Source organism: Hippocampus comes, unplaced genomic scaffold (genome assembly GCF_001891065.2).
Source record: "Hippocampus comes isolate QL1 unplaced genomic scaffold, H_comes_QL1_v1.1 scaffold23, whole genome shotgun sequence".
Lineage (NCBI taxonomy): Eukaryota > Metazoa > Chordata > Actinopteri > Syngnathiformes > Syngnathidae > Hippocampus > Hippocampus comes.
In genome coordinates this window covers 147901-170658 of record NW_017806066.1, presented here as the reverse complement: position 1 = coordinate 170658, position 22758 = coordinate 147901, and the positions used below count along the sequence as shown (strand labels likewise).

Genomic DNA, 22758 nt, shown 5'->3' with positions numbered 1-22758 from the left:
ACGGTGTGGCGTTCAGGCAAACGTGTGTGTCCGTCGGGGCTTTTCAGGGTGTGTGTGTGTGTGTGTGCGTGTGTGTGCGCTCGGGGCTGTTATACATTCATGGTGAGAGGTCGTGAGGCAGAGTCCTGGGGTCAGGGGAGGAGGGGCGGGGGGGGGCATCTGTGGGTCTGCGTTGGAAGGGAACGATAAACTGGCTGCGCTCTCCTACAGAAGGATGCACTTTCCCTTCTCCACCCACGGGTTGTTCTTCATCAGCTCGGGGTTCAGAAAGGGATCCTCCGGGACGCCGTCTTCGATCCATTTCACCAAGCTTTGGAGGGAGACAGAAACAAGTTTGAAATTCCACAGCAAGTTTATTAGCACAGTAAATCTTTGATGGACTTTCCGTCCTTCCCATTTATGGTCACAGAGCAAGGACGCCTCACAACTGCTTTTCTCTGCGACAAACGTTTTTTTTTGTTTCTCTTCCGAACAATTTCAAGTGAATTGAGTTCCTTATTCGTACTGCATTTTCTCGAGAGGAAAAAGAAAAGGACTCTTGCGGAGGAGAACCAGCGATTTCATCAAGTGGGCAACACAAGCCGCAACGAATTGGACGATGGCATCGATTGCCGAGGGTCATCTGGCAGAGTGGCGTTGCTTATTCTTTTTTCTACCGAGGCGCGATCCAATGGAACTCACTCTGTCACGGTTTTGGAGGACTTCTCTCTTTTGAAAGCCAACTGGTACTTGAGGCTCTCCACCTCCTTCTTCATCTGGGGCAGGTCCATCTCATCCATGACTGCAGTCGGATTTGGAAGCTTGTCTGTCTGTAACGCAGTGAACACAAGAGCGTAAATAGAGGCGGACGACCGCTTCAAATGCCGAGAGTGCGCCAAGGAGCGCGTGTCATTGGCTGCCGTGTGTCTTGTTGTCGACCTCAAGGAGGAAGAAAATAGAGGCCGTCAAAATTTATTGAGCGCAAACAACACCAGACAGAAGTGGACAACGCACTTAACACTGTAGTAAATACTCAGCGGCTCCGAAGGCTGTTTGGGCAGACGACCAAAAGACATAAAACGGACAATATTTTAGTTCACGGTGTTAAAAAAAAAAGAAAAAAAAAAAAGAATGATAACCAGCTCAGTAGAAGATGTTTGCTAACTTGCATGGTTGATTCATGTGACTATGGGATGTATTTTTCAATAGCTTGAAGGAAGTAGAAAAATAGAACAGGATATACAGCTTTAGTTAGTCATTTAGTTATTCGTGTATTCATTTCGTTATTTTGCCCTCGACCCCAAAAATTAGTTTTGGCTTTTGAAGTTTTTGTCTGTCTGTCTGTCTGTCACTCTATCCAGCTGTCCATCCATCCATCCCTCTCTTTCTTGCTCGGTCTATCCCTCCATCCATCCCTGCCTCATCCCTTGTGTGTGAGGTAAATTACAAGTCATGATTTCTTCTCTCCTAGTAACACTGGAGAACTGCTCAATTCATCTGGTGGTAAAGCCAAAACTCGGACATGATCATAGCAGTTAAGAACCGAATAGGTGCTTTCATTTTGGACATCTTGGTTCCCCGTGCAGAACACGACATATATGAAGTGACGCAACAGGAAAGACAAGAATAGACGAGTGTGCGTGTGTATTGGTGTCTTTTTGTGAGTTGGAGGCACATTATTATACAACACATGTCTCTCACCAGTAAAAAAAAAAAAAAAAGAAAAAGACAGAGTGGGTGGGCAACAGCCAGTCCCAGCCTGAGATCCAGTTTCAGCCTCCAGAGTCCTCCATCTCTTCCATCCCCATTTTCACCGCCTTCATCTCTTCCCTTTCACACACTTTTGTTTTGGACGAACAGAATTTCTAACATTCAGTACGTTGTGCACCCAATCTCATGAGATGATCCGACAGTGTGACCGCGGACTCATGAAGGTATTCGTTGGCCATGTCTAATGATCTGCCACGTTGTTATTTGTTCCCCCTCGAATGAACCGCATCAGCCTTGTTCGAGTGTTCTCTCATTCTCAGTTTCTGTTGAGTTTTTTTTTCAAGGAGGAATGCCAATTTGGGAGAAATGCGGTGAGTAACGGTGGGGGAGACCACGGGTTGTGCCGGACTTACTGTATGACGGCCGCAAACATCGAGAACATACTCAAACTGTATATATAGAGCACTTATAGTCATAGATAGTGCTCAAATCTCAGGTTGTGCTGGCCAGCCAGCTCAAATATCTTGGACTGGTTATCATCTGCACGCCTCTGCCTTGTCAGAAGATTCAATTATCCTGACGTCTGATCTGTTCCTTCTTGTTCCAAAATGTTCTTCACATTTTGCGCTCACTTTTTGAAACCGCCCAGGTTTTAGCTCCGCCCCTAGCAGTCACGGTTTAAATATGTCTCTTTGATTGTAAATGACAAAATGTGCGGTGTTTTACGTGCAGCGCTATTGCAGATCAGCAAGCTAAGCCCTATATGTCTCACCCTTTGTAAATATCTCGTGGGGGTGTGGCAAGAGGGAATATAGGGTGGTAATTTTATTGAGGTTATGTAGGTCGCATAGCGATTTGGGTTAAAAGCATCCAGAGATTAACCTCTAGCCCCTTTCCATGCCGCTGTCTTCCCTGCCACAACACACCATTAGACTGTACACGCGCACGTGCGTGTGCATGGCCATCTTTGAGTTCATGTGTCAATTCGCACTGACTTTCATGGTGGTAGAAAAGGAAGGGGCCTTAAGTGCTCGAGCCGTGACCCGGCGGCGAATGCAATGGGAACGGGTGAGAGGGAATGAGAGAGTTGAAGGCAAAACGTGAAAACGAGGCAGAGGAGAGTGACTAAAAGGGAAAGAAACCGAGTGAAAAGCCTCGGTAGCTACTGCATTGTAAATAGAGACTAAAAATAGAAGGGAACAGGCACGGCTCCTCAGACCAGCTGAGAGTGTGGAGACTGAGAATGAAAAAGCTCCTTGCTGTCAAACTGACTCAAGTGACGCTAATAATGCTGCATCAGATTCACAACCGCTGCTGCCATGACACAACTTGTCGCCACCGTGGCTACTGCCCATGTGGAAAAAAAAGAGCTTGTCGATAGTGGCTGATCAATAAGCTTTATGGAATGTGAGCTAATGCCTCATGGGTTAAAAAAAAAAAAAAAAGAGAAAATATGGAGTTGGTTTGATGTTTGCATTGCTACAAGCTGGTCGGAGTTTTTTTCCCCCCTCCCCACCTGTTAAAAAGAAAAAAATATCATTCTTTTCCAAACCATTCCGACAAAATTGGAAGCCCAGATTATGAATATCCACGGAAAAAATAGTGTCTCCAAAATATGTAGAATTAAGCACAATGACAAATTGGGTACCCAAGGTTGACAAATAGTTTAGAAATGTTCTCCATTCGGTTATTAATAACATCCCAATGTCTTTGTAAATCATGAAATAACAGTTTGTCACTATTGGGCTGGTTCAAGCCACACCCAGTCACCAAGACCATTTAAAATGAGCAAAAGAGAGCTTTTTAGAGCTAAACGGGTTTTCAGTATTTGGCATACAAGACATCACTAGTAATTGTTTTTCAATGACAGTTTATTTGGCCTCAAAAAAATCAGAGCTAAAAAAGAAAACTTGTGCATACCCCTATTGGGAAGTGAAGAACACATTTTAACCCAAGAAAAGGATTGTTGTTCTTTATTATAATCACCCCCTGCTACAAAATATGTTGATTTCGTTGTCATCTTTCCATTCTCTGGTACCGCTTCTCATGATCAGGCTCGCGGGGGCAGCCGCAGCCTATCCCAGCTGACTTGAAACTAAAGGCAAACTGGTCACCAATCACTGGGCACTCATTTCCATATTTGTTTGGTAATTAGTGTAAATTTCCCCAGTGTGGGACAAATAAAGGATATCTTATCTTAATTAGTGGGGTGAAATCAGTCAATCAAATAAGTATCACATAGTATAGTTCTTCATCTAGCTATGCTGGCGATGTACACTGAGAGGGAGCCAAATGAAATGCTCTCCCAACCGTTTGTAATCAATTGATGGAGGCCTTTTTGTTTGATGATGTGTCGTGAGTTGTTTTTCGAATGTCAAAACAAAGGTACGGAAGCATTTACGAGGGTGTTGTCCACCACTTCTGTACGTGAGTACAGGCCTAAGCCAGGAATCATCTCTTAAAACAGGGTTGGGCAAGGATGGGGAAAAACTGGAAGTACAGGAAGATGTAAGTTTTATGTAACATTGAGTGGATGCACATACACACACGCAATGCACCGTCAAGGAGGAGGTAAAAGTGTCCCTACATCTTCAGCCGAGTCACTTGTCCTTGATTCACCCCTGCTTGAATACCCAAGGATTGCGATTCTTCCGGAGCAATGCGTTGGAAGAGCCAAACAAGCGCAAACTTTCAATTGTTCAGCCACTTATAACAACCTGTTTATCGTTCCTTATCTAAATTACCTCAGGACAAGCAAAATGGTCTTTTCCTGAACTGCTTTTGTGATCAGTAATCCACGATAACCAACCCCACGGTAGTCACGGAGCACAATCAGACGCCTCTTTACCTCAGTGATGCGCCGCCAGAGGCTGTTGCTCTTCTCAACTCGGACCGGTGCAGGTAAACGGAAGGGAGGCAACGGAAAAAGGAAGACAAAAAAAGACTGCGGTGTATTTCCCGCTGTGAAATCGGGTCCGGTCGTGTTTAAAGTCAGATAATGATCCCCACTCGCAGGATCCCCGCAAGGAGAAAGGAGAAATCCGCAGTCACCGGCGGAAACAGACGGTCACGGGCCGCGTGAGGTAGTCGAGGGGGGGGGTGGTGCGGTGGAAGAGTCGCTGGGATGTCGGTATCGTCTGGGGATTTTTATGGCTATTTTTTTTTTTTTGGGTTTTTTTTTTTTTTTTTTTTTTTTATGATGGAGCTGCACGAGAATGAAGGGGAAGGACAGGAAGAGGGCAAATTAACCGGCTGGTGTGCGGAGAACGCTCCACTCTGCTGAATGCTTTGTGCGTCTGCGTGTGAACGTTGTCACGGAGGGGGGGGGGGGGGGGGGGGGGGGGGGGGGGGGGGGGGGGGGTGAGAGAGAGAGAGAGAGAGAGAGAGAGAGAGAGAGAGAGAGAGAGAGAGAGAGAGAGAGAGATAAAGAGACTGTCACTGTCTGGAGACAAGTTGAGCGGCCGTTCATCAATGCGTGCGTGCGTGTGTGTGCGTGTGCGCGTGCGTGTACGCGTGCGCGTGCGGCGTGCCATACACTCGCGTTCTGCCCCAATATGGCCCTCAAAGCTTCATATACACACACTTGCACCATCAACAAAGATCCAGCGTTCATGTGCGTGAGATGCGTTTTCACCAAATCAAGCTTAAGTCTCCCAAAATGAAAAGCGAGCTATTCATGTCTTCGAATTCTAAACTTAATTCCCTTTCAAAGGGCAGGAGAAGATCTAAAACTTGGGAGACGCTCGCACCAGATGGGGGCAGCAGTGGCGATGGGAGTGCCATCAGCGCTGAGATTTGTCTTACTCAGCAGTGATCATTAATTCATGATGCACAGTTTAATGGATGTTGGATCAGAAACATCTGCTGTCAATTAGTCAAGTTTGGAACTAACAAAAAGCAAAGTCAGAGTTGTTGTTGTTGTGCACGGGACAAATTGACTGTGTGTGTGGAAAATAGAACAATCAATCAAAGTGCATGACAACAACGCTCAGCAGCCAACTCTTAATAATGTACTGACAGAAGAAAAACAGCACCTTGATACAAATATCATCATATTTTTTTTTTAATTCTACTGTTTTTGTTTTGTTTTTGTGGTCGTCCATTGTTTCCTGTATTTTATTCCCTGCAGGCCCCCCCAACATTGGCCCACTACTTCCATTGTGTGTCTCACATCCTGTGTGTCTCCTTGCGGTGGAGTGGCATGTGGCTCAGCTGCACTTTAGCCCCTAATGGACCAAGTTATGGTGGAGAGCCGCCACCCCGTTGTCTAAATTCAGGTCAAGTGTGTGCACGTGTGCGCATGCTTGTGTTCGTTTGGTTGCGGGACACCAATGTGTACTTACAAGTGACACAGATACAGTGGGTAGAAATGTGCAAACTCATATGATTTTTGAAGTTTTTTTTTAATCTTACACCATTTCAAGAGTGTATATTTTTGCACAAATAAGATTAAAGATCATACTCACACCCAAAATCCCGATTTGCTATTCATGATGATGTTGGCGAACAAGTTCTGAATTGGTTTGGATTTTTTGCACCCCCCCCACCAAAAAAACAACAACAACACAATTTGATAAAAATGATAACTGGATTACACTTACATGGCACTTTAGCTTCACCGTACCATGGGTTCCCAAAGCACTTTACAAGGCCTCACATTCACTTATGTGTCGATTGAACCGGAAAGTACTGAATGGCACTTTTAACTTCTTAAAGTTGTTTTCATTTGAAATGGCTTACATCCTGTTTTGCATTGTAGCCTAAGGTTGGGTATTGCGCTGACTGATGTTGTGGATAATAAATCCTCGTTTCTGCCCATCGGCTGTCTCCTATCGCCAGGCCGTGCAACTGAATATTTGGTTTAATGCTGATTAGCTGGCTAACTATCAAGTATCAAATACAACTTTATTGTCAAATGTGCTATATGTGCAACACACAGCACGGATGAAATTTCTTCCCTCTCAAGACAACATAAAACAAGTATCTTCACATCCACTTTGGGGTGTATCGCTCAAAGGAACCCGCTTGCCTCCACAAGACGCATGCACGCTCTCCACATACCTACAACACACATACTGAGTTCCCATTCAAGTGAATGCGACAAACAACAACATTAAGGTTCGTTCTGGTCCGAGTACGAAAAGCTCCATTTACTATTTGCTTTTCTACGCCTCCTCAAAGCCTCATTCGAAGAATCACCACCAAGAGTGTTGTGTAACACAAAACCTTAATGCGTACACTCGATAATGCTGCTAAAGTTACGACTCTGAGGCAGATGCGCTAGCCGCAATTCCAATTCAGCGCTTAAATGTGATTATTTTTCAACAACTTAATGTTACCATGATGCGGATTTGAACATGGTGAAAATGTTTACATTTTGGAAACGTGGCTTACAATATTGGCAGTTTGTCTAAAATCACAGCTGCCCATGACAGTATCTGTTGAAAACACTGTAGACCAAAAGACTTAATGTGTTTGTGTGTGGGACCTGATTGAGTGTCTTTGAGTATGTGCAGAGGGATCTTGTCAGTGCTGTCCCACACAAAGAAGATAAAACTACTAATGGCTTGAGCTTCCTCTAATGGAACGCTCTGTGTGTGTGTGTGTGTGTGTGTGTGTGTGTGTGTGTGTGTGTGTGTGTGTGTGTGTGTGTGTGTGTGTGTGTGTGTGTGTGTGTTTGTGCACATACACACTGTTTATGCGTGTGCATGAGAGTGAGTGTGATTGTGTGCACGCGGATGGCTCAACAAAGCTGCTGCATTCAATACATCTCTTATTCATGGATGCATTACAGCATTCAGCCCTCGCTGGTCTGCTTTTCTATTTACGGCTGCCTCGCTCCGTCTGGACATGCAGAAATCTCCTCACACACACCTACTCCTTCTCCGAGCTGCAGAGCTCATGCTCAAAATGAACTGATAAAAGTCACTGCTGTCATCTCCCCCTTCATACTACACGTTGAAACATCGCAGTTAATTTAAATGAAGACAAACATTTTCATGTGCAACGTAGTTCTCGAAAGGTTTTGGTCTCCTTCCAAGGTGCACGTTGCCATAGAGCCATTTTTCAAAATCATAACTTGACAGCATGTTACATTGTAAAAACACACCGCAGTTAACCATGGTACTGTACAGGGTGAGAAATGGGGTACACCATGTCAATCACACGGCACAGCCAACCATTTTCTTTTGCACTTGTCCTCGTTAGGTTGCGAGTGGGGATATTTTTCAATGTACTGTACATATTAAATATAACATTAGTTTAAATACGCAGCCTTAAAAGCAGGAGAAGTTCAGGTGAAAATTCAAGGGCCCGAGCGTTTGTCCTTCTGTCAAGAACTATGCAGTATTTCACATTTCAATGTTACCACACCTTATTACATGATCTTGATCATACAGTACATGTTTTTGTTTACATTTTATGTGAACATTTGAAAGTATTTTGTAGATTTTTGCACGTACTCTGTATATGTGAGAACGCTTTGAAAAAAAGACAAGCGTCACCATAGGATGTTTCAAGACACTGCTTCCTTAATTGGAGGATAGTTAAGCAGCGCTCTCTCGTGGCAAAAATATTTACACTGCACAGTCTAGTAGTTGACCAAATCCTGTATTGTTTATAACATGATTATGTGCGCCGCGAATATTTACACTGCACAGTCTAGTAGTTGACCAAATTTGGTCAACTAATGATTAGTTGACCAAATCCTGTATTGTTTTATAGTACAATAGGTAAGCCTGCCTGACAGTACCATGTCCTTCTCTGGAGCAGTGAGGTGTGACAATATAATGAAATACCATGCTGCTCATTTGATGGCAAATTTGTCCTTGGCGGTATTCTGCTACATCAGCTGTTTGAGAAGACATTTAAAGTATGTAAATATATCTCACAATGTACTTATTCATTCATGTATTTATTTATATACGGTATGTATGTTTAAGTATATATAGGACAATACATATAATAAGGTTTCAAAGATTTATAATCCGTGTCACAATCAAATGGCAACGACTGGCATTTGTCTTCTAACATGATTCTGTGCGCCTTACCCGAGTGTAATTAATGCACGACTTTTTCGAGACAGATACGTTCTAAAGTCCACAGAATTGTATTAATATCCCAATTTCAAATCAATGTAATCAATTGATTTGTATTTCAATCATGCTGAAGACGTTACTTGGGTACACCAAAATGTTTGACTCGTTTATTATTGATATTATTCTTTTTTTATTCTACCCCGTGGGCTCCCGTAAATGTGCCGGCGGGTTGCTGCATGATGGTTCGATGCTTGCAAGGACCAATGAAAACGCCTCATCGGAATGATTGTGGTTCATTTGGGAATTGCAGGCTAACTGACAGCTCCGAACCGAATGGCGTTTTCGCAAAGTCGGTCATGGGTAGTGTAGTTCAACCGCTGAGGAGAGGAAAATATCCAACAAACGAGAGCAGAGAGTGCGTTGAACTACCTTTCCCAGTGTGCCTTGTTGTCTTAGCGAGCGTGCGTGCGTGTGTGCGAAGCGTGAGCTCGGCCACAGGGAGGAGGGAAGTGGAAAAAGGAATTTAGGAATTCGTCTCCAAACTTGAAGCAACGCTGTTGCTGAAACAATGGTATGTGCGTTTATTAAACTCGACATGGTTAAAAAAAAAACATGATCCTGCTAGTTAGGAGGAAACATCAGCTGTCAGTTTTCAGCGAGTAGACCATATAAAGAGATCGATCTTGGTTGTGATTGCTAGTAGAAAAAAAATTGCTAACTTAAGCTAGCCAACAAGCCCGTTCAGCTAGCGTTAGCTCTTTCGTCACGCGAGGGAAAAATCCTTTTCTGGCCAAGATGACAGCTGATAACATCGTGCTGTTTGTGTTGCAAGAGTCCATCCCTTTTCACACGCGGGGACTTGTGGTAAAATCACTGACATTTGATCAACTGTCGGGATCCAACTTTGGGTTGTTATGCGCATCCGCCCCCCTTTTTTGGGTGAGTTCCCCCTTTTGACGGACATTTCCTGGTTGCGCAAATACTCGGGGGCGCGTTGTGCGAGGCGATCAGTCCAATGTTCAGGTTAGCTTTTGCTGTTAGATCGTGTGGAAACCTTTGTCGATTTAGCTGACGGGTTGCATACCTCCATTCAGTCCGAGTCTGGTTGTTGTTGTGGGGACTGCTTTTTGACTGTCACTTTCTTCTCTCCCTTTGTCGATGAGTTGCAGTCTCAGTCTGCCTCAACGGGGCTTTAGCGTTTGGATAATAAACGCGTGTTTTGTCTCTCAAACGGTTGGCCCTCTCTTTGCAGTACATCTATGTGGAGAAATACAAAATCATCATTCAGTCATTCGCAAAGCTACTTTTGCTTTTGGGTTAAAGTGGGAATTGTACTTTCTTATGTAACACCCATAAAGTTGGTCAAATGTCGCAGCTTCTTTTATGCATTCATTAGGTAGACTCGCACACTACAATGGCATTCAGCAGAAGAGTTTCTTCAAAGATACTCCTCCATTTCAATAGCAATGAGGTGCAACATTTTGCAACGCCCTCTCGGCGTGATGTAGTGCAGTTGTACAAACTGTAATCAAAACAGTCATTTTCAAATCTGTCCAAAACGGCTTTTCTTTGTATAAATTAGAATTTGTCATCCAGCTCTTTCATTCCATCATTTGTTCCATTTTCCATTTGTGTCTTTCCAGGACTAGGCAACTATCCGGGTGCTGCTACATCCAGCTGCTCTTTGTGCGCGTCAAGTAATGAGCAGCAGCCGCCAGACGTGTCACCACAACAGATAATCCAGTAAAAAAGCAAAAGTCACAGCCACCATTCCCAGCAGCCCATTCACTCCCAGGGCTGACTCGGCAGGCGGGGTGAGACAAAATAGATGCATAGGTTCAGTGCACACGAGTTATGGAATACATTTACAAATGTAATCGTGCTCACTTTCGATTGACATTTTCATTTTTTTTGCTAGGTGCAATGTAAAACCACATTCAAGAAAAAGACACAGATGGTGGAAATGTTCTTGTTTGTTTTTAAATATTGGAACCACTCATGAAATTGGCCTTACTTTGCTGCAGAGCAGGATGGAGGCTTCTTTCGGTCCGACCTTCGCAGCCGTGGCTGCAGGAGCTAAAGGTGAAGCGCAGATCACATCATCAACTACCTGTTGTTTTTATTTGCTGCAATTACAATTATTATTCCTGTCTTTTCAGCAGAAACATCCAGCACTTATAAACAACATAGAAGAACTCCGTCATCCTCCAGCACCTTGACCTACTCTCCTCGAGATGATGATGATGGAATGGTACTCATTCTCTCGTCTTTTTTTTTTTGTTGTTAATCTGTGAAAAAGGCGACACAAATTTAAGGTCAAACTGCTCAGAATCTGAATCCTTACCATCTGACACTCTCCTGAATTGCCCCTTTGTTTAAGCCACCCATTGGTACTCCTCGAAGGTCGGATTCGGCCATCTCAGTGCGGTCTCTCCATTCGGAGTCCAACATGTCTCTGCGGTCTACTTTCTCTCTGCACGAAGAGGAGGAAGACATGGTGGGTCCAACACTCAGCCCTTGTATACGTCACATACTGTATGCAGCATCATACAGTAGATGAAGTAGGGATGCGCCGAAAATTTGGCCACAGAAAAATAACCCAAATGTGCTTTTTTGGTTTCGATTTGAAAAACTTTTGTCACGGAAACAAAACGGGCCAAACAGATTGTTATGTCGATGCCGAACTGAGTGAAGGCGGTGTGTCTTGACACAGGGAAATGGGCCCAGAGCCAAATTTTTTTTTTTTCTGTGTGTGTTTTGGTGCATCCCTACTACCAAGCATATTGTTGCAACATGTTCCAGAGCATTGCACTGTTGAAATCACAGCGAAACAAAGCAGTCTGTGTGTATGTGTAGGAGCCGCAGGTATTTGCCGAACAACCATCCGTCAAACTGTGCTGCCAGTTGTGCTGTAACGTTTTCAAGGACCCTGTGATCACCACCTGTGGGGTGAGTTTACATCTTGTCAACCTTTTTGACCATCTCTCCATTTGCACCCTTTTGTTTGTTGCTCCGAGTATCATTTTCTGCACAGCACCAACCTCAGTGTCGTCAACATTCCTTTTCAGAAGCCTAGCAAAGGTCCCTGTCAGCACAAAGAATTTGGTTAGTTGTGTTAGCTAAAAAAAAATAAGTCAAGGCAAAGGCTGTTTTATTTTGTTCATCTTATCGTATGTCACCGATGCAAGTGCTAAGTAGATAACTGAGTGTTAAGTTTAATTTCAAAATAAGTCCCCATTAACTGGAGAAGCAAACTCAGCTCGGTTACCTTGTTGTCTGGTTTGCGCCAAGACTGTTGTCATTTCTAGAAACAGACTCACAAAATTGTGATGTATTATTTTTTTTTCTTCAGCACACCTTCTGCAGACGATGTGCCTTGACCTCAGGTGAGTTTGAATGGACTGGTGGAGAAAAAGATAACAGTGGTTATTTTTTTAAACATGCCGTTGGAAGAAAAATTATGTAAGCACTTTTGGAATGACCTGGATGGGAGATGCCAGTGTTTTGAGTCATGGAAAAATAAAAACGGAACTGAAATGTAATTCAAATGCACTTTATCTTGCCGTCGCATATTTGAATCTATATCTGACATTGATGCTCGGCCCCCCCTTGCAGACAAGTGTCCCGTGGATGCGGCCAAGCTGACGGTTGTGGTCAACAACATCGCGGTTGCTGAGCAGATCGGCGAGCTTTTCATTCACTGTAAATACGGCTGCAGGGCCACCGTCAGCGGCGCGGGCGCAGGCGGGCCCCCCAACGCCACCGTGGCGGGGAAGCCCGGAGCGTACGAGGTGGACCCAGTGGGCTGCCCTTTCACCATCAAACTATCCGCACGCAAGTACGAAGCGCTTGAACGTTTTGAACGCGGCCCCGTTTTCAGTCGCCGCCTCTCCATGTGACGCCAAATCTCTTTCCGTGCAGAGAACACGAAGCCACTTGCGACTACAGGCCCGTGCGGTGCCCCAACAACCCCTCCTGCCCCCCGCTGCTCACCATGAACCTGGAGGCGCACCTGAAAGAATGTGAGCACATCAAGTGTCCCCACTCAAAATATGGGTAAGTCTTTAAAAAATAAGAAGAACAACACATTCAAGGCTGATCCTTGGGGTCACTTCTATGCATCTCCCTTGCTGCGTGCTGCCAACAGGTGTACTTTCATTGGCAACCAGGACACATATGAAACCCACCTGGAGATGTGTAAATTTGAAGGGCTGAAGGAGTTTCTGCAGCAGACCGATGACAGGTCAGCACACTCGCTCCACAGCAGGACACACCAATCGAGCACCGGTGCATCGTTCGAGCCACGCTGTCCATCAAGTGGCTGACTTGTCTTGTCGGTCAGTGATGTCCTCTCTTACTCTCGACCCCCATCAGATTCCATGAGATGCAGCTGACTTTAGCTCAGAAGGACCAAGACATTGCTTTCCTGCGCTCGATGTTGGGCAAACTGTCTGAGAAATTAGATCAGCTCGAAAAAAACCTGGAGCTCAAATTCGGTAAGCGTCCAACAGAAAGAGAGCTTCTTCTAGGGCTGGATGATCAATCGACGGTCATCGTTTGTCTTGAGTTTTGGTGTTGTATTAACAAACCCTGTGCGCTTCAGACATGCTCGATGAGAATCAGAGTAAACTCGGTGAGGACCTGATGGAATTTCGCAGAGATGCTTCCATGCTCAACGTGAGTACAAATGTAACACATTTTAAAAAAATGTTCTCTTTTTTTTATGGGTGGGGGTGGATAGTATTCATGATCATATCATGATGGAGTCAAACCATCAAAGGAGATTCCTCCTCCCAACGATCAAACTGCTCAAACTTTTGAATGGGGATCCATTTGTGATGATCACTTCATTCAATTCATTTTTTTTTTCCAGCGTTGCCTTGTTCGTCCATCATTGCTTTGCTTTTTGTCCGAGGCGTTCACAGTCGTGTCACGAGTAAGAGGTCACATGTGATTTTCAGCGACATGTACCGTACGTGTTTTTCTGTAGGACGAGCTGTCCCACATCAACGCGAGGCTCAACATGGGAATCTTGGGCTGTAAGACTGTTTCTTTTGTCCTTATTGATAAGTTGAAAATGGATCGGTGTTCTGTCTCCTTGCCTCCTCATCAACCTCTTCTTCTTCTGTCCACATGCCTTCTCCTTTTCATCCTTAAACAATCTAAGAGGTTTGTTGTCTTTGCACTGTACCTTTTTAGTCATGCTTTTTTTTTTTTTTTCCTCCTTTTTGTAGCATATGATCCCCAGCAGATTTTCAAGTGCAAAGGCACTTTTGTTGGCCATCAGGGACCTGTTTGGTGTCTTTGTGTCTACTCCACCGGAGACTTGCTCTTTTCTGGCTCCTCAGACAAGACCATCAAGGTAACACACACACACACACACACACACACACACAAAAGCTTGGAATTATGGATTTGAATCTCAAAGTCAGCGTGGAATCATTGATACCAAAGTTTTGCTTTGTGTTTCCGTGCTTTCAGGTCTGGGACACGTGCACCACCTACAAATGTCAGAAAACCCTGGAAGGACACGACGGCATCGTGCTGGCGCTCTGCATCCAGGGGTAACGTACAGCGTACGCGCTCGCTCGCTTCGATGTGACCTGCAGGATTTGACCCTACGTCCCCGTCTCCATAGAAACCGCCTCTACAGCGGCTCTGCGGACTGCACCATCATTGTAAGGAGGATTTGTCCCCGTTGTTTTCCCGTACTGCAAACAAAGTGATGTCCTTCCTTCCTTTTCAAAGCGTGTGTGTTGGGCATTTTTGCGTAGGTGTGGGATATCCAGACCCTGCAGAAAGTCAACACCATTCGTGCCCATGACAACCCCGTTTGTACGCTGGTCTCCTCCCACAACATGCTCTTCAGCGGCTCCCTCAAGGCCATTAAGGTACAGCGACGGCTCATCCCGCGGAAAAATGTGCGGCTGTTGGCACGCACGTAAGCAGCCGCTTTGCTTGAGATGCTTGGCGAATAATTGAAGAGGCCGAAAAGCAATACGTGTGTCTCAAGGCTATAATAAGTACATGAATGGGATGTGGCAATATCTGTTTCCATGGTTACAGGGAGGGAAGTGGAGAAGAGGTGTTAGTGGGTCTTGCTACATTTTTTTCACTTCTCTTTTGCTGACGCGATAAACTTCACGTTTTTTTCCCCCCTCACTTTGAGCAGCTTCTCCGTAATGAATTATTTTAATGCCCTTGGCTGATGTTCGAGCCTTTATCGACTCTTCTGCTTGAAGTAGCCTCACCACGCTCATCCTGACTACACGTACACTATGCTTATGTTTTCCTGTAATGTCAAGCTTGAATTCAATTTACAGAATCCGCTTCTGCTTTTCAACAGTCGTTTTCTTAGGGCAAATGATTGGGGGAGAGAAAAAAGAAATTAGGCCAAATGTGTGCACCAAAAAAATGGAAAATGTAAGCACAGAATGCAACAGATGAACTTGCACTGCGAGCTCATGATTCTCATTGCCTTCTCTTGACTTATCTTCTGTCAGCTTGTAGGATATGAGATATGGTACCTCAAATGTCACAACAGTACCGGTACTTTAAATATGCTCGAAATATCCTGCCACGAAGAAAAAAAAATCAACCAAGCAATGTTAAAGCTCATATATCCGTATCATTTCTGTTGTAAAACTGTACCTAATGTTGTGGTGTGCGTTGCGTGCGTGTGTTTAGGTGTGGGACATTGTGGGGACGGAGTTGAAGCTGAAGAAGGAGTTGACTGGACTGAATCACTGGGTCAGAGCACTGGTGGCCTCCCAGAACCACCTGTACAGCGGATCATATCAGACCATCAAGGTAATGCCAGCTGGATGCAAAATCTCCCAATTTGGAGCCACGCTACAGTCGATTCCGGAATGGGGTGTCCTTCCCTATTTTACCATGAGTTAATTATAGGCTCTGTACCATGCACCCGTGTGAGGGGAAAAGTCCCGATTGGAAAAATATGATTCCTATTCAAGTGTTGTCAAATGTCACTCCAGTGATGCGCTAGCTTCGTCGTCGGTGTGAAAAATGGGTTTGCTGCGTTAGATGAATGCCTTGCCGGCGTCTCTGTTCCCATCACATCTCAAAACGCAACCCTGAGAATCGTCTTTTTGCGCCACGTTTCTCTCCTCTTGACCGCTTCCTCCTCCTTCGCCCGACAGATTTGGGACATTCGCTCTTTGGAGTGTGTCCACGTCTTGCAGACCAGCGGCGGCAGCGTCTACTCGATTGCCGTTACTAATCATCACATCGTCTGCGGCACCTATGAAAACCTCATTCACGTAAGATCCTCCACACACACACACAAACTGAATTCACTTTTCTTCCACTGCCGAAATCTCTGCGGCGGTTTTGTGCTCGAGACTAGTGAGATGTTGTGTGTCCTGTCCAGGTGTGGGACATTGAGTCCAAAGAGCAGGTGCGGACCCTGACAGGTCACGTGGGGACAGTTTATGCTCTCGCTGTCATCTCCACGCCCGACCAGACCAAAGTGTTCAGTGCCTCCTACGACCGTTCCCTGAGGGTGCGGAAAGATGATTGTGTTTTGTGTTTGGCGTGCTACCTAAATGCAGAGATTCAATGCTTGTGTGTGTGTGTGTTCAGGTGTGGAGCATGGACAACATGATCTGCACCCAGACCCTGCTCAGACATCAGGGCAGCGTCACGGCTCTGGCTGTGTCCCGAGGTCGCCTTTTCTCCGGAGCAGTGGACAGCACGGTGAAGGTAGCACGAAAGTTTTGACGTCTTCCCGACAAATTCACCCACGTGCGCATTTGTTCTATTTGACCTTTGCCCTCGGTCTCCCCAGGTGTGGACATGCTGAACGGAGAGCCAGCCCTACGGAGATGGTATCATGTTTGTCTGCGGCGGACGGATCTCCCACGCGTCTACATTCCCTCCTTGCTGTATGTTTGTCTTCACACTCGCAGTCCGAGAAGTATTTGCTGGAAGAGCTCCGACCTTTTGACCCTCCAAGGTTACCAGGACCAAGCGTTCAACTCACGGTCCTCCATGATCTCATCATATTGTGCATTATGGCAAGCTCTCATACGGTTGGCTGGCTGAATGTTCCGTGCCTGTAAATGATTTGAACCACCACACCTTTTTCCTTCGACATTGCAGCTCAATCGGCGATGCATCGAAGAATTCCTCGCGGCTGGTTTGGCACACAGGCTTTTTACATCAACTGATCTTGTAATATAGCGCCTCTTGAATTTCCTGTTTACAGTATTTTATAAAACGAGATTACAGTTCAGGGAGGCTGAAAAAGAAACATGATCGGGTTTTTTTTTTCCCCCTCCTCAACTCGGCTTTCTGAAACCAGCCTTTATAAGATTCAATTTCAATAAGATAGATGTTATATCGCACAGCCACTTAAGTCCAGAACTTGCGCAGACTAATAAGAGACACACAAATATAATTTGGTGTGTGTGTGTGGGTGTGTTTTAATGAGTGCCATATGCAAAGGATTCAAAGAGAGGATGAGCTACTCAGATTGTTTAGTGGCGCACACATTGATAAGACACAATGAGCTTTTTGTATGCATTAATAATCAGCAGGAAGTGACAGCGGGTTCGTAATAAACTTGCAGAAGCCAATACGGACAAAGTGTCACTGGACAAACATGATGTGTAAGCGCCCATATTGGGCTAAATATAAGCCTGTAGTCATAGCAACATGTTCACCCACATCACATTTATGAGTAGGGTGCACCCACAAAACATTTACTAAACATTCTCAAATGTATTTTGCTTTCATCTGAGTGCACATCTGGACCACTACTTAGAGATTTCTTGTTGACGTGTAATCATGTACGGTCAAATTGATCATCGATCAATAAAACGGTTGTACACTTCAACATTTGAGTGGTTTATTTCAAGTCAAGTCACATTTATTTCTATGGCCCTTAATCCTAAAGAGTCTCAAAGGGCTTCACGTGCGCACATGCATGTCCATCTGTTCCCTTCACCATATGATGACTCATCAGCTTGCACGCACCGCTGAAGCATGGCCAGGCACTTCCTCATCTCGCGCCCGTGTAACCGTAAATGCACAAATTCAGCCATTTGATGATGAAATCATGAGCATTACTGTATTCGAAAAGAACATGAATACCGAAATTGAACTGGAGAACTAAAACTTTAGATTTAATCGTGACTGTTCCGCTCAATGAAGCTCTGCCTCCGCTGACCACGCATCCTGGTCAGCGTTTCAGCAAATAGCTGAATAGCCTCGAGATGCCACAAGATGGCAGCAAAATAAATACAGACGCTCCCCAGCTAACGTACGAGATACGTTCCGAAGGATCGTTCGTTGGCTGAATTCGTTCGTGAGTTGCTTCAGTACTATATTTTGTATGGAATGTATGTTTAAGGCGTATATAAGTATGTTTAAGGTTTATATAAGTATAATAAAATGAAGTTTAACTTACTTTTGGAAGATGTACTCGAAGGCTTAAGGAGATGATGGACGATTGCAGTTTTCTTCTTTTTCTCATCATAAATGATGCAGTAGCACAGTATGGCATCATTCATTTGATTTGCAACCTTTGTGCCACGTTCAATATTTGGGTCTTGCTGCTCGAAGAGTGCCATGTATTTATCTTTGAGCGAAAACAACTCGGCCAAGACTTCCGTCTCAATCTTCTTCATGAGGACAGGTGTTTCCTCCTCCTCCTCCTCTCACAGCGCCTCACGTCGGTATTAGCGGCGGAAAGAAGTACTACAGTACTCGGAAAAAAGGCGCGCAATACAAAATCTAACTTACAGCATCTCTGTCCGAGAACATTTTTCGACATACCTGTACCCGCAAAAATGTTCGTATGTACCGTTGTTCGTAACATAAATGCTCGTAAATCGGGGAGCGCCTGTACTGTAGTTGGCTTCTTTTGTTGTGACGGCGGTTTTTCACTATTCATGGCCTTAAGGCGTTCAAAGTTGCAGTTCTGTGACACCCCCACGTGGACAAACTGAAACATAAAAACAGCAAAACACAGAAGATGGTGCAGTTTGTATAGAACGTTTATTTATTTAGAGCAGATGGCCATACGATGCAGTCACTGCAAGCACACCAACCACTGTCCACTCACTGCCACATACACACGCAATAGTCTCACGCGCGTTTCACACGATCAAAAGCAGAGCAACACAAAACGCGCACTCACATTCGGCTTCCGTCTGTCACACCAGTCACCGCAGAACAAGTGGAGACACCACTCTGGTATCCCTTCATATAAGCACAGGCAGGAAATCTACTTTAAACGGCGTGGCTCTCTCTTTTGTTAAGAAATAAACTCAAATAAGACCGTCTGTATCTTTTTTTTTCCACCCCAACCCCAACATTTCTTCAGAATAAACCCAGAACAGCAATGAGATCCAAGCGGGCGCAGAACATGTTCAACATTTTGAAACCAATAGCGTCTGAGGGAGAGCTGTAACTTTATTTACCGGATAAAAGAACACTGATATGAACGTAAGGCAAGTAATTCCCTTTCAGCATTTTCCTTTCCTTACATGTGGGTGATGGGTACAGTACATTTGTTGACCCTGCATTGAGAAGAAGAAAAAAAATCGCAACCAACATCATACACATGGGAAAATGAAAATTGGCGGGGTCTAAAGAGAGGCTAATAGTGGGAATCAGCATACAAATTGATGATTCCACATTAGTGGGATTTTTTTGTTGTTGTTCGTTGTCTTTGCAACAGGTGAAATCGTACGGGGACCCCTGTTTAAAAATGTGCGTTCAACTACTTCCGAGTCAGGTTGGCAACTGTCGACTAACGCGCTGACGTTTGAGAGACGATAGTACGCTTTCGATATCTTTTGCTCATTTATGAATTAAATCGCGAATAGATTTGATGTCTTTGTATTTCACGCCGATTTGAAAGTAAAATGCGAGGGAACGCAAATCCGTTTTTTGTTTTTCTTCCAGGTCACCTTGGGGCCTCCGTAGTACGTAGAAATGGTCTCGAGGGGGCATGTTCGACATGGTCCCTTGAGGTCGGATGAAAATATGTCGAATATGTCATCTTGAAGAAGGAGGTGGCTATGGGTCATACTCGAGTGTACTCGAAGTCAAAGCAAAGTCACAAACAAGCAAGGCACATGTTTGAAAGAAAAACAAGTGCCACCAGTTTGAAAGCCAAACGAGAAGGATTGAGAAGAAGTGTTGCTTGTATTCGACACACGACGCTACAGTGGGACAATTGAACACACGCAGGCAACAAGGAACCAGATGACGACTCATCAACTCGCACCACTGAAGCAATGGAGAGCAACTCGATTGAACACTCAGATTAGATCTGTTAACTTTGAAAAATAGTCTTCAGGTTGACACATACATCATAAATACATTTCTATTTTGGTTGCAAATATCTCTATACATTGTAATCTCTATATTATTTAAATGATGCTCTGTATGAGTGGGATGCAACTTCGGGTTAGATTGAGCAATTCAAGAGGTACTCCGCCGGTTTTACGCAGCAATTTTGTTGTTTTTCCTAGCACCACATACGCCTAAAAAAAATCATTTATTATAAATATAGTCATGTGAGGGAATACGTCATTAAAGTTGCTCAAACAAACCGCGTCCATCATCACCGATCTCTGCTGCCTCTAACTATCCTAACGTCTTTCGAAAGCCATCAACACTGTTGTTGCGACTCATTGTGCTGTAACCGCAGCAACTCCATTTAAAATGGCGGGGATGATGATGAAGCAGATTGTCATGGCAACACAGGGCGAGCGCTTGTCAGCGTGTGGGATGAGAAAGGAAAGACTTAACGAGAACAAGAGTTTGTTTCCTTGAGACAAATACACAGGTCCAATCTGAGAATATTTTACATTAGAAATCAAAAAGTCTGACGGACATGAAATATGTTCAGAACACCAATGTTACCAGATTAGTCTGTGCTTACTAAAACACAGTTTGACAAAGTTCAATAGCATACAAGGACGGTATTCGGCTTCTCTTCGAAGTTTCCATTTTTCACTTTCATCAGAGCGCAGTCTAACCTAGACCGTGCGTTTGGTAATTTGGCAGATTAGAGTTTGAGCACTTAGACGGGGTCTGAGCATGTGTTAGTTTGGACTGACTTTCCACCAGCAAATTGTCATTCCACAGGCGCATCTCCAAGAAGCTCTCCCTGCTGCCCAGCTTGGAAAAAAAAAAAACACGGTTGGCCAAATTGGCACAAAAATCAGGATCACAGATGCGCTCTCGGCAAAAACAGAGTCCTTGGACTTCGTCTCAGTTGGGCAAACAGCCAATTTGGTCACAAAGACCAATTTGCACGTGTAGTATGAAATGATATGTCAAGGTGTACCAATGCGGTAAATTCAATTCAGTCTTATGGAAAAAGTGTGAGTGAAATGTGTTCTCCTTCTCCGCATGACTGGCTTAAAAGCCGCCTTCGATCTACCACGTGAACGCTTTTAGACTAGAAATTGGAAGAAAAAAAATGCATCACTCACCCTTCCGTATAATATCAGCAGGGGTCGGTGATGAGGTGAAACCGCAGCTGAAGCTTCACGGCGACTGTGCTGCCTTTCACCTGCATTGAACTAATCACTTTGTATTTTATGATCATTTTGAAATGCATCCCACAATCTTTTTCTTTGTAAAACCTCACATTTATTTCTCAAGGACAACCTGCTGTAGCCCTCGATTCGCTCAGGTCCATCCGTTAATTGTGCAGGCTCCTGTGTACGGGGGCCCGCGCGTGTGTGAGCGAACCGCACGGGCTCTTGTGCTTCTCCACGTTTGCACGTGTGAGTGGGTACGTTAAAGGTGAGGTCAAGGAAATCAAAACGCAAAGTCAAATCCTGACGCACATATGCACACCTACCAATCTCTCTCTCTCTCTCTCACACACACACACACACACACGCACGCACACACGCACACACGCACACTTTAGGAGCTAACCGGTCTGGTATTGGTCAGAGATTACATCGTTCTACATGGTCAAAACACCAGAGGTCCGAATTCCACACATAACCGAGACATCGATCCAAAGAGCGAGAGCGTCATAATTATCTGTAGACGATTATATAGCACTGTGCTAATGCAGGACTTTTTCAGTAGATATAAACTCTCCATGCTTAGAATGTACACGTACCATACGACGGGTCATCACACTGTTGCTTTTTCAATCGCTATTAGTTTGAAGTCTAAAAGGATGACACCTATTTTGATTGCAGGCTCCCTCTCCTTGTTGCTCTTCTTCTTCCTGTGTATTGTTTTCCCCTCGCTCCGCCTGTAGAGGAGGATCGGAGGTTTCCCCCGAGCAGCGCTGGACGGACAGGAGGCGCAGAAGACAGGAAGAGGGGCCAAGTCCATCGGCGAAGGCTGACGAGAAAGAGCGACAAAAGGGACAGGGAGCCGGATTGCCCGTTGTGTCCATCTGAGTCGCTTCGGGTGCAGCGTTGCCAAGGCGACATGCCGACCGGTTACTCCAACATGGCGTCCAACTGGTCGGCCAGGTCATCGAACATGCTGCCGATGTCGTCGAGGATGCTCACGGTGGTTTTTTGTTCCGAACTGCACACACAGAATGACGTTATCCCATCTGCGTCGGAATGAGCTATTTGTGAACAGAACAAAAACGAACAAAAAACAAAACATGGAACCTCCATTGAACGGACTTATTAGGGGAAAGGGGTCGCCCACTAGACTTGACTGACCGTTACATCAAAGTCTTTTTTTTTCCTGGCTTCAAAACACCCAATATCGTACAAAATGATTGTTTTGCACATTTGAAGATTTTATGAGTACACCTTCATGACACTTTCCTTTTTTTCCTGGCTTCAAAACACCCAATATCGTACAAAATGATTGTTTTGCACATTTGTGTAAGTGTAAAAATCCCCAGTAGAGGACAAAGTCTGTTTATTTAGGATGAGAGCTGCGCAACCCGCAAAACATGTGACCGGTCTCTCTCTGTTGTTGATGCCACAGTGCCACTTACTGGCGATGCGGTGAATTGCGGCCAATTCAAAACCACTTTCGAATGGGCGTTTTGAGTGGACTC

At 44.7% G+C, this 22758-nt stretch overlaps 3 protein-coding genes across 13 annotated transcripts in view; 1 reads left to right on the top strand and 2 right to left on the bottom strand.

Annotated features, from left to right (window-relative positions):
- Positions 1-49: 49 nt before the first annotated feature.
- Positions 50-5006, bottom strand: gng13b (guanine nucleotide binding protein (G protein), gamma 13b). The gene is made up of 3 exons (XM_019893543.1): positions 4538-5006; positions 682-809; positions 50-310 (listed from the first exon to the last, which is right to left on the bottom strand). Exons 2-3 carry the CDS (start codon positions 777-779, stop codon positions 205-207), a joined length of 204 nt encoding a protein of 67 aa, XP_019749102.1. The 5' UTR covers positions 780-809; positions 4538-5006; the 3' UTR covers positions 50-204.
- Positions 5007-9168: 4162 nt separating this feature from the next.
- Positions 9169-17580, top strand: traf7 (TNF receptor-associated factor 7). 4 transcript variants are annotated; one of them, XM_019893541.1, is made up of 22 exons: positions 9169-9297; positions 10370-10540; positions 10756-10808; positions 10889-10977; positions 11107-11223; positions 11583-11675; positions 12079-12112; positions 12342-12564; positions 12648-12782; positions 12874-12969; positions 13101-13222; positions 13330-13403; positions 13717-13765; positions 13961-14088; positions 14208-14290; positions 14365-14404; positions 14501-14617; positions 15414-15536; positions 15887-16006; positions 16117-16248; positions 16329-16448; positions 16534-17580. In XM_019893541.1, the coding sequence occupies exons 3-22, from the start codon at positions 10757-10759 to the stop codon at positions 16546-16548; spliced, it is 1962 nt and encodes a 653-aa protein (XP_019749100.1). In that variant the 5' UTR covers positions 9169-9297; positions 10370-10540; position 10756; the 3' UTR covers positions 16549-17580. The 4 variants fall into 4 exon arrangements, with proteins under 4 accessions (XP_019749100.1, XP_019749097.1, XP_019749099.1 ...); XM_019893538.1 differs by having other exon boundaries at positions 9170-9297; positions 10886-10977; XM_019893540.1 differs by having other exon boundaries at positions 9170-9297; positions 10751-10808.
- Positions 17581-20548: 2968 nt separating this feature from the next.
- caskin1 (CASK interacting protein 1) overlaps positions 20549-22758 on the bottom strand; it is a 44452-nt gene continuing 42242 nt past the window's right edge. For all 8 annotated transcript variants that reach the window (XM_019893469.1, XM_019893472.1, XM_019893471.1 and 5 more), the window contains one exon: positions 20549-22268. In XM_019893469.1, coding sequence (XP_019749028.1) covers positions 22178-22268 — 91 coding nt within the window. In that variant the 3' untranslated portion in view covers positions 20549-22177. The remainder of the gene's footprint in view (positions 22269-22758) is intronic.

Excerpts from the sequence above, each read along its gene's own strand:
- gng13b (XM_019893543.1), bottom strand. The coding sequence starts at position 779 with ATGGATGAGATGGACCTGCCCCAGATGAAGAAGGAGGTGGAGAGCCTC. Across the intron at positions 311-681 it reads TCCTCCAAAACCGTGACAGA|CTTGGTGAAATGGATCGAAG; the intron begins GTGAGTTCCATT and ends CTCCCTCCAAAG.
- traf7 (XM_019893538.1), top strand. The coding sequence starts at position 10,757 with ATGGAGGCTTCTTTCGGTCCGACCTTCGCAGCCGTGGCTGCAGGAGCT. Across the intron at positions 10,809-10,885 it reads CGTGGCTGCAGGAGCTAAAG|CAGAAACATCCAGCACTTAT; the intron begins GTGAAGCGCAGA and ends CTGTCTTTTCAG. Across the intron at positions 16,007-16,116 it reads CCTATGAAAACCTCATTCAC|GTGTGGGACATTGAGTCCAA; the intron begins GTAAGATCCTCC and ends TGTCCTGTCCAG.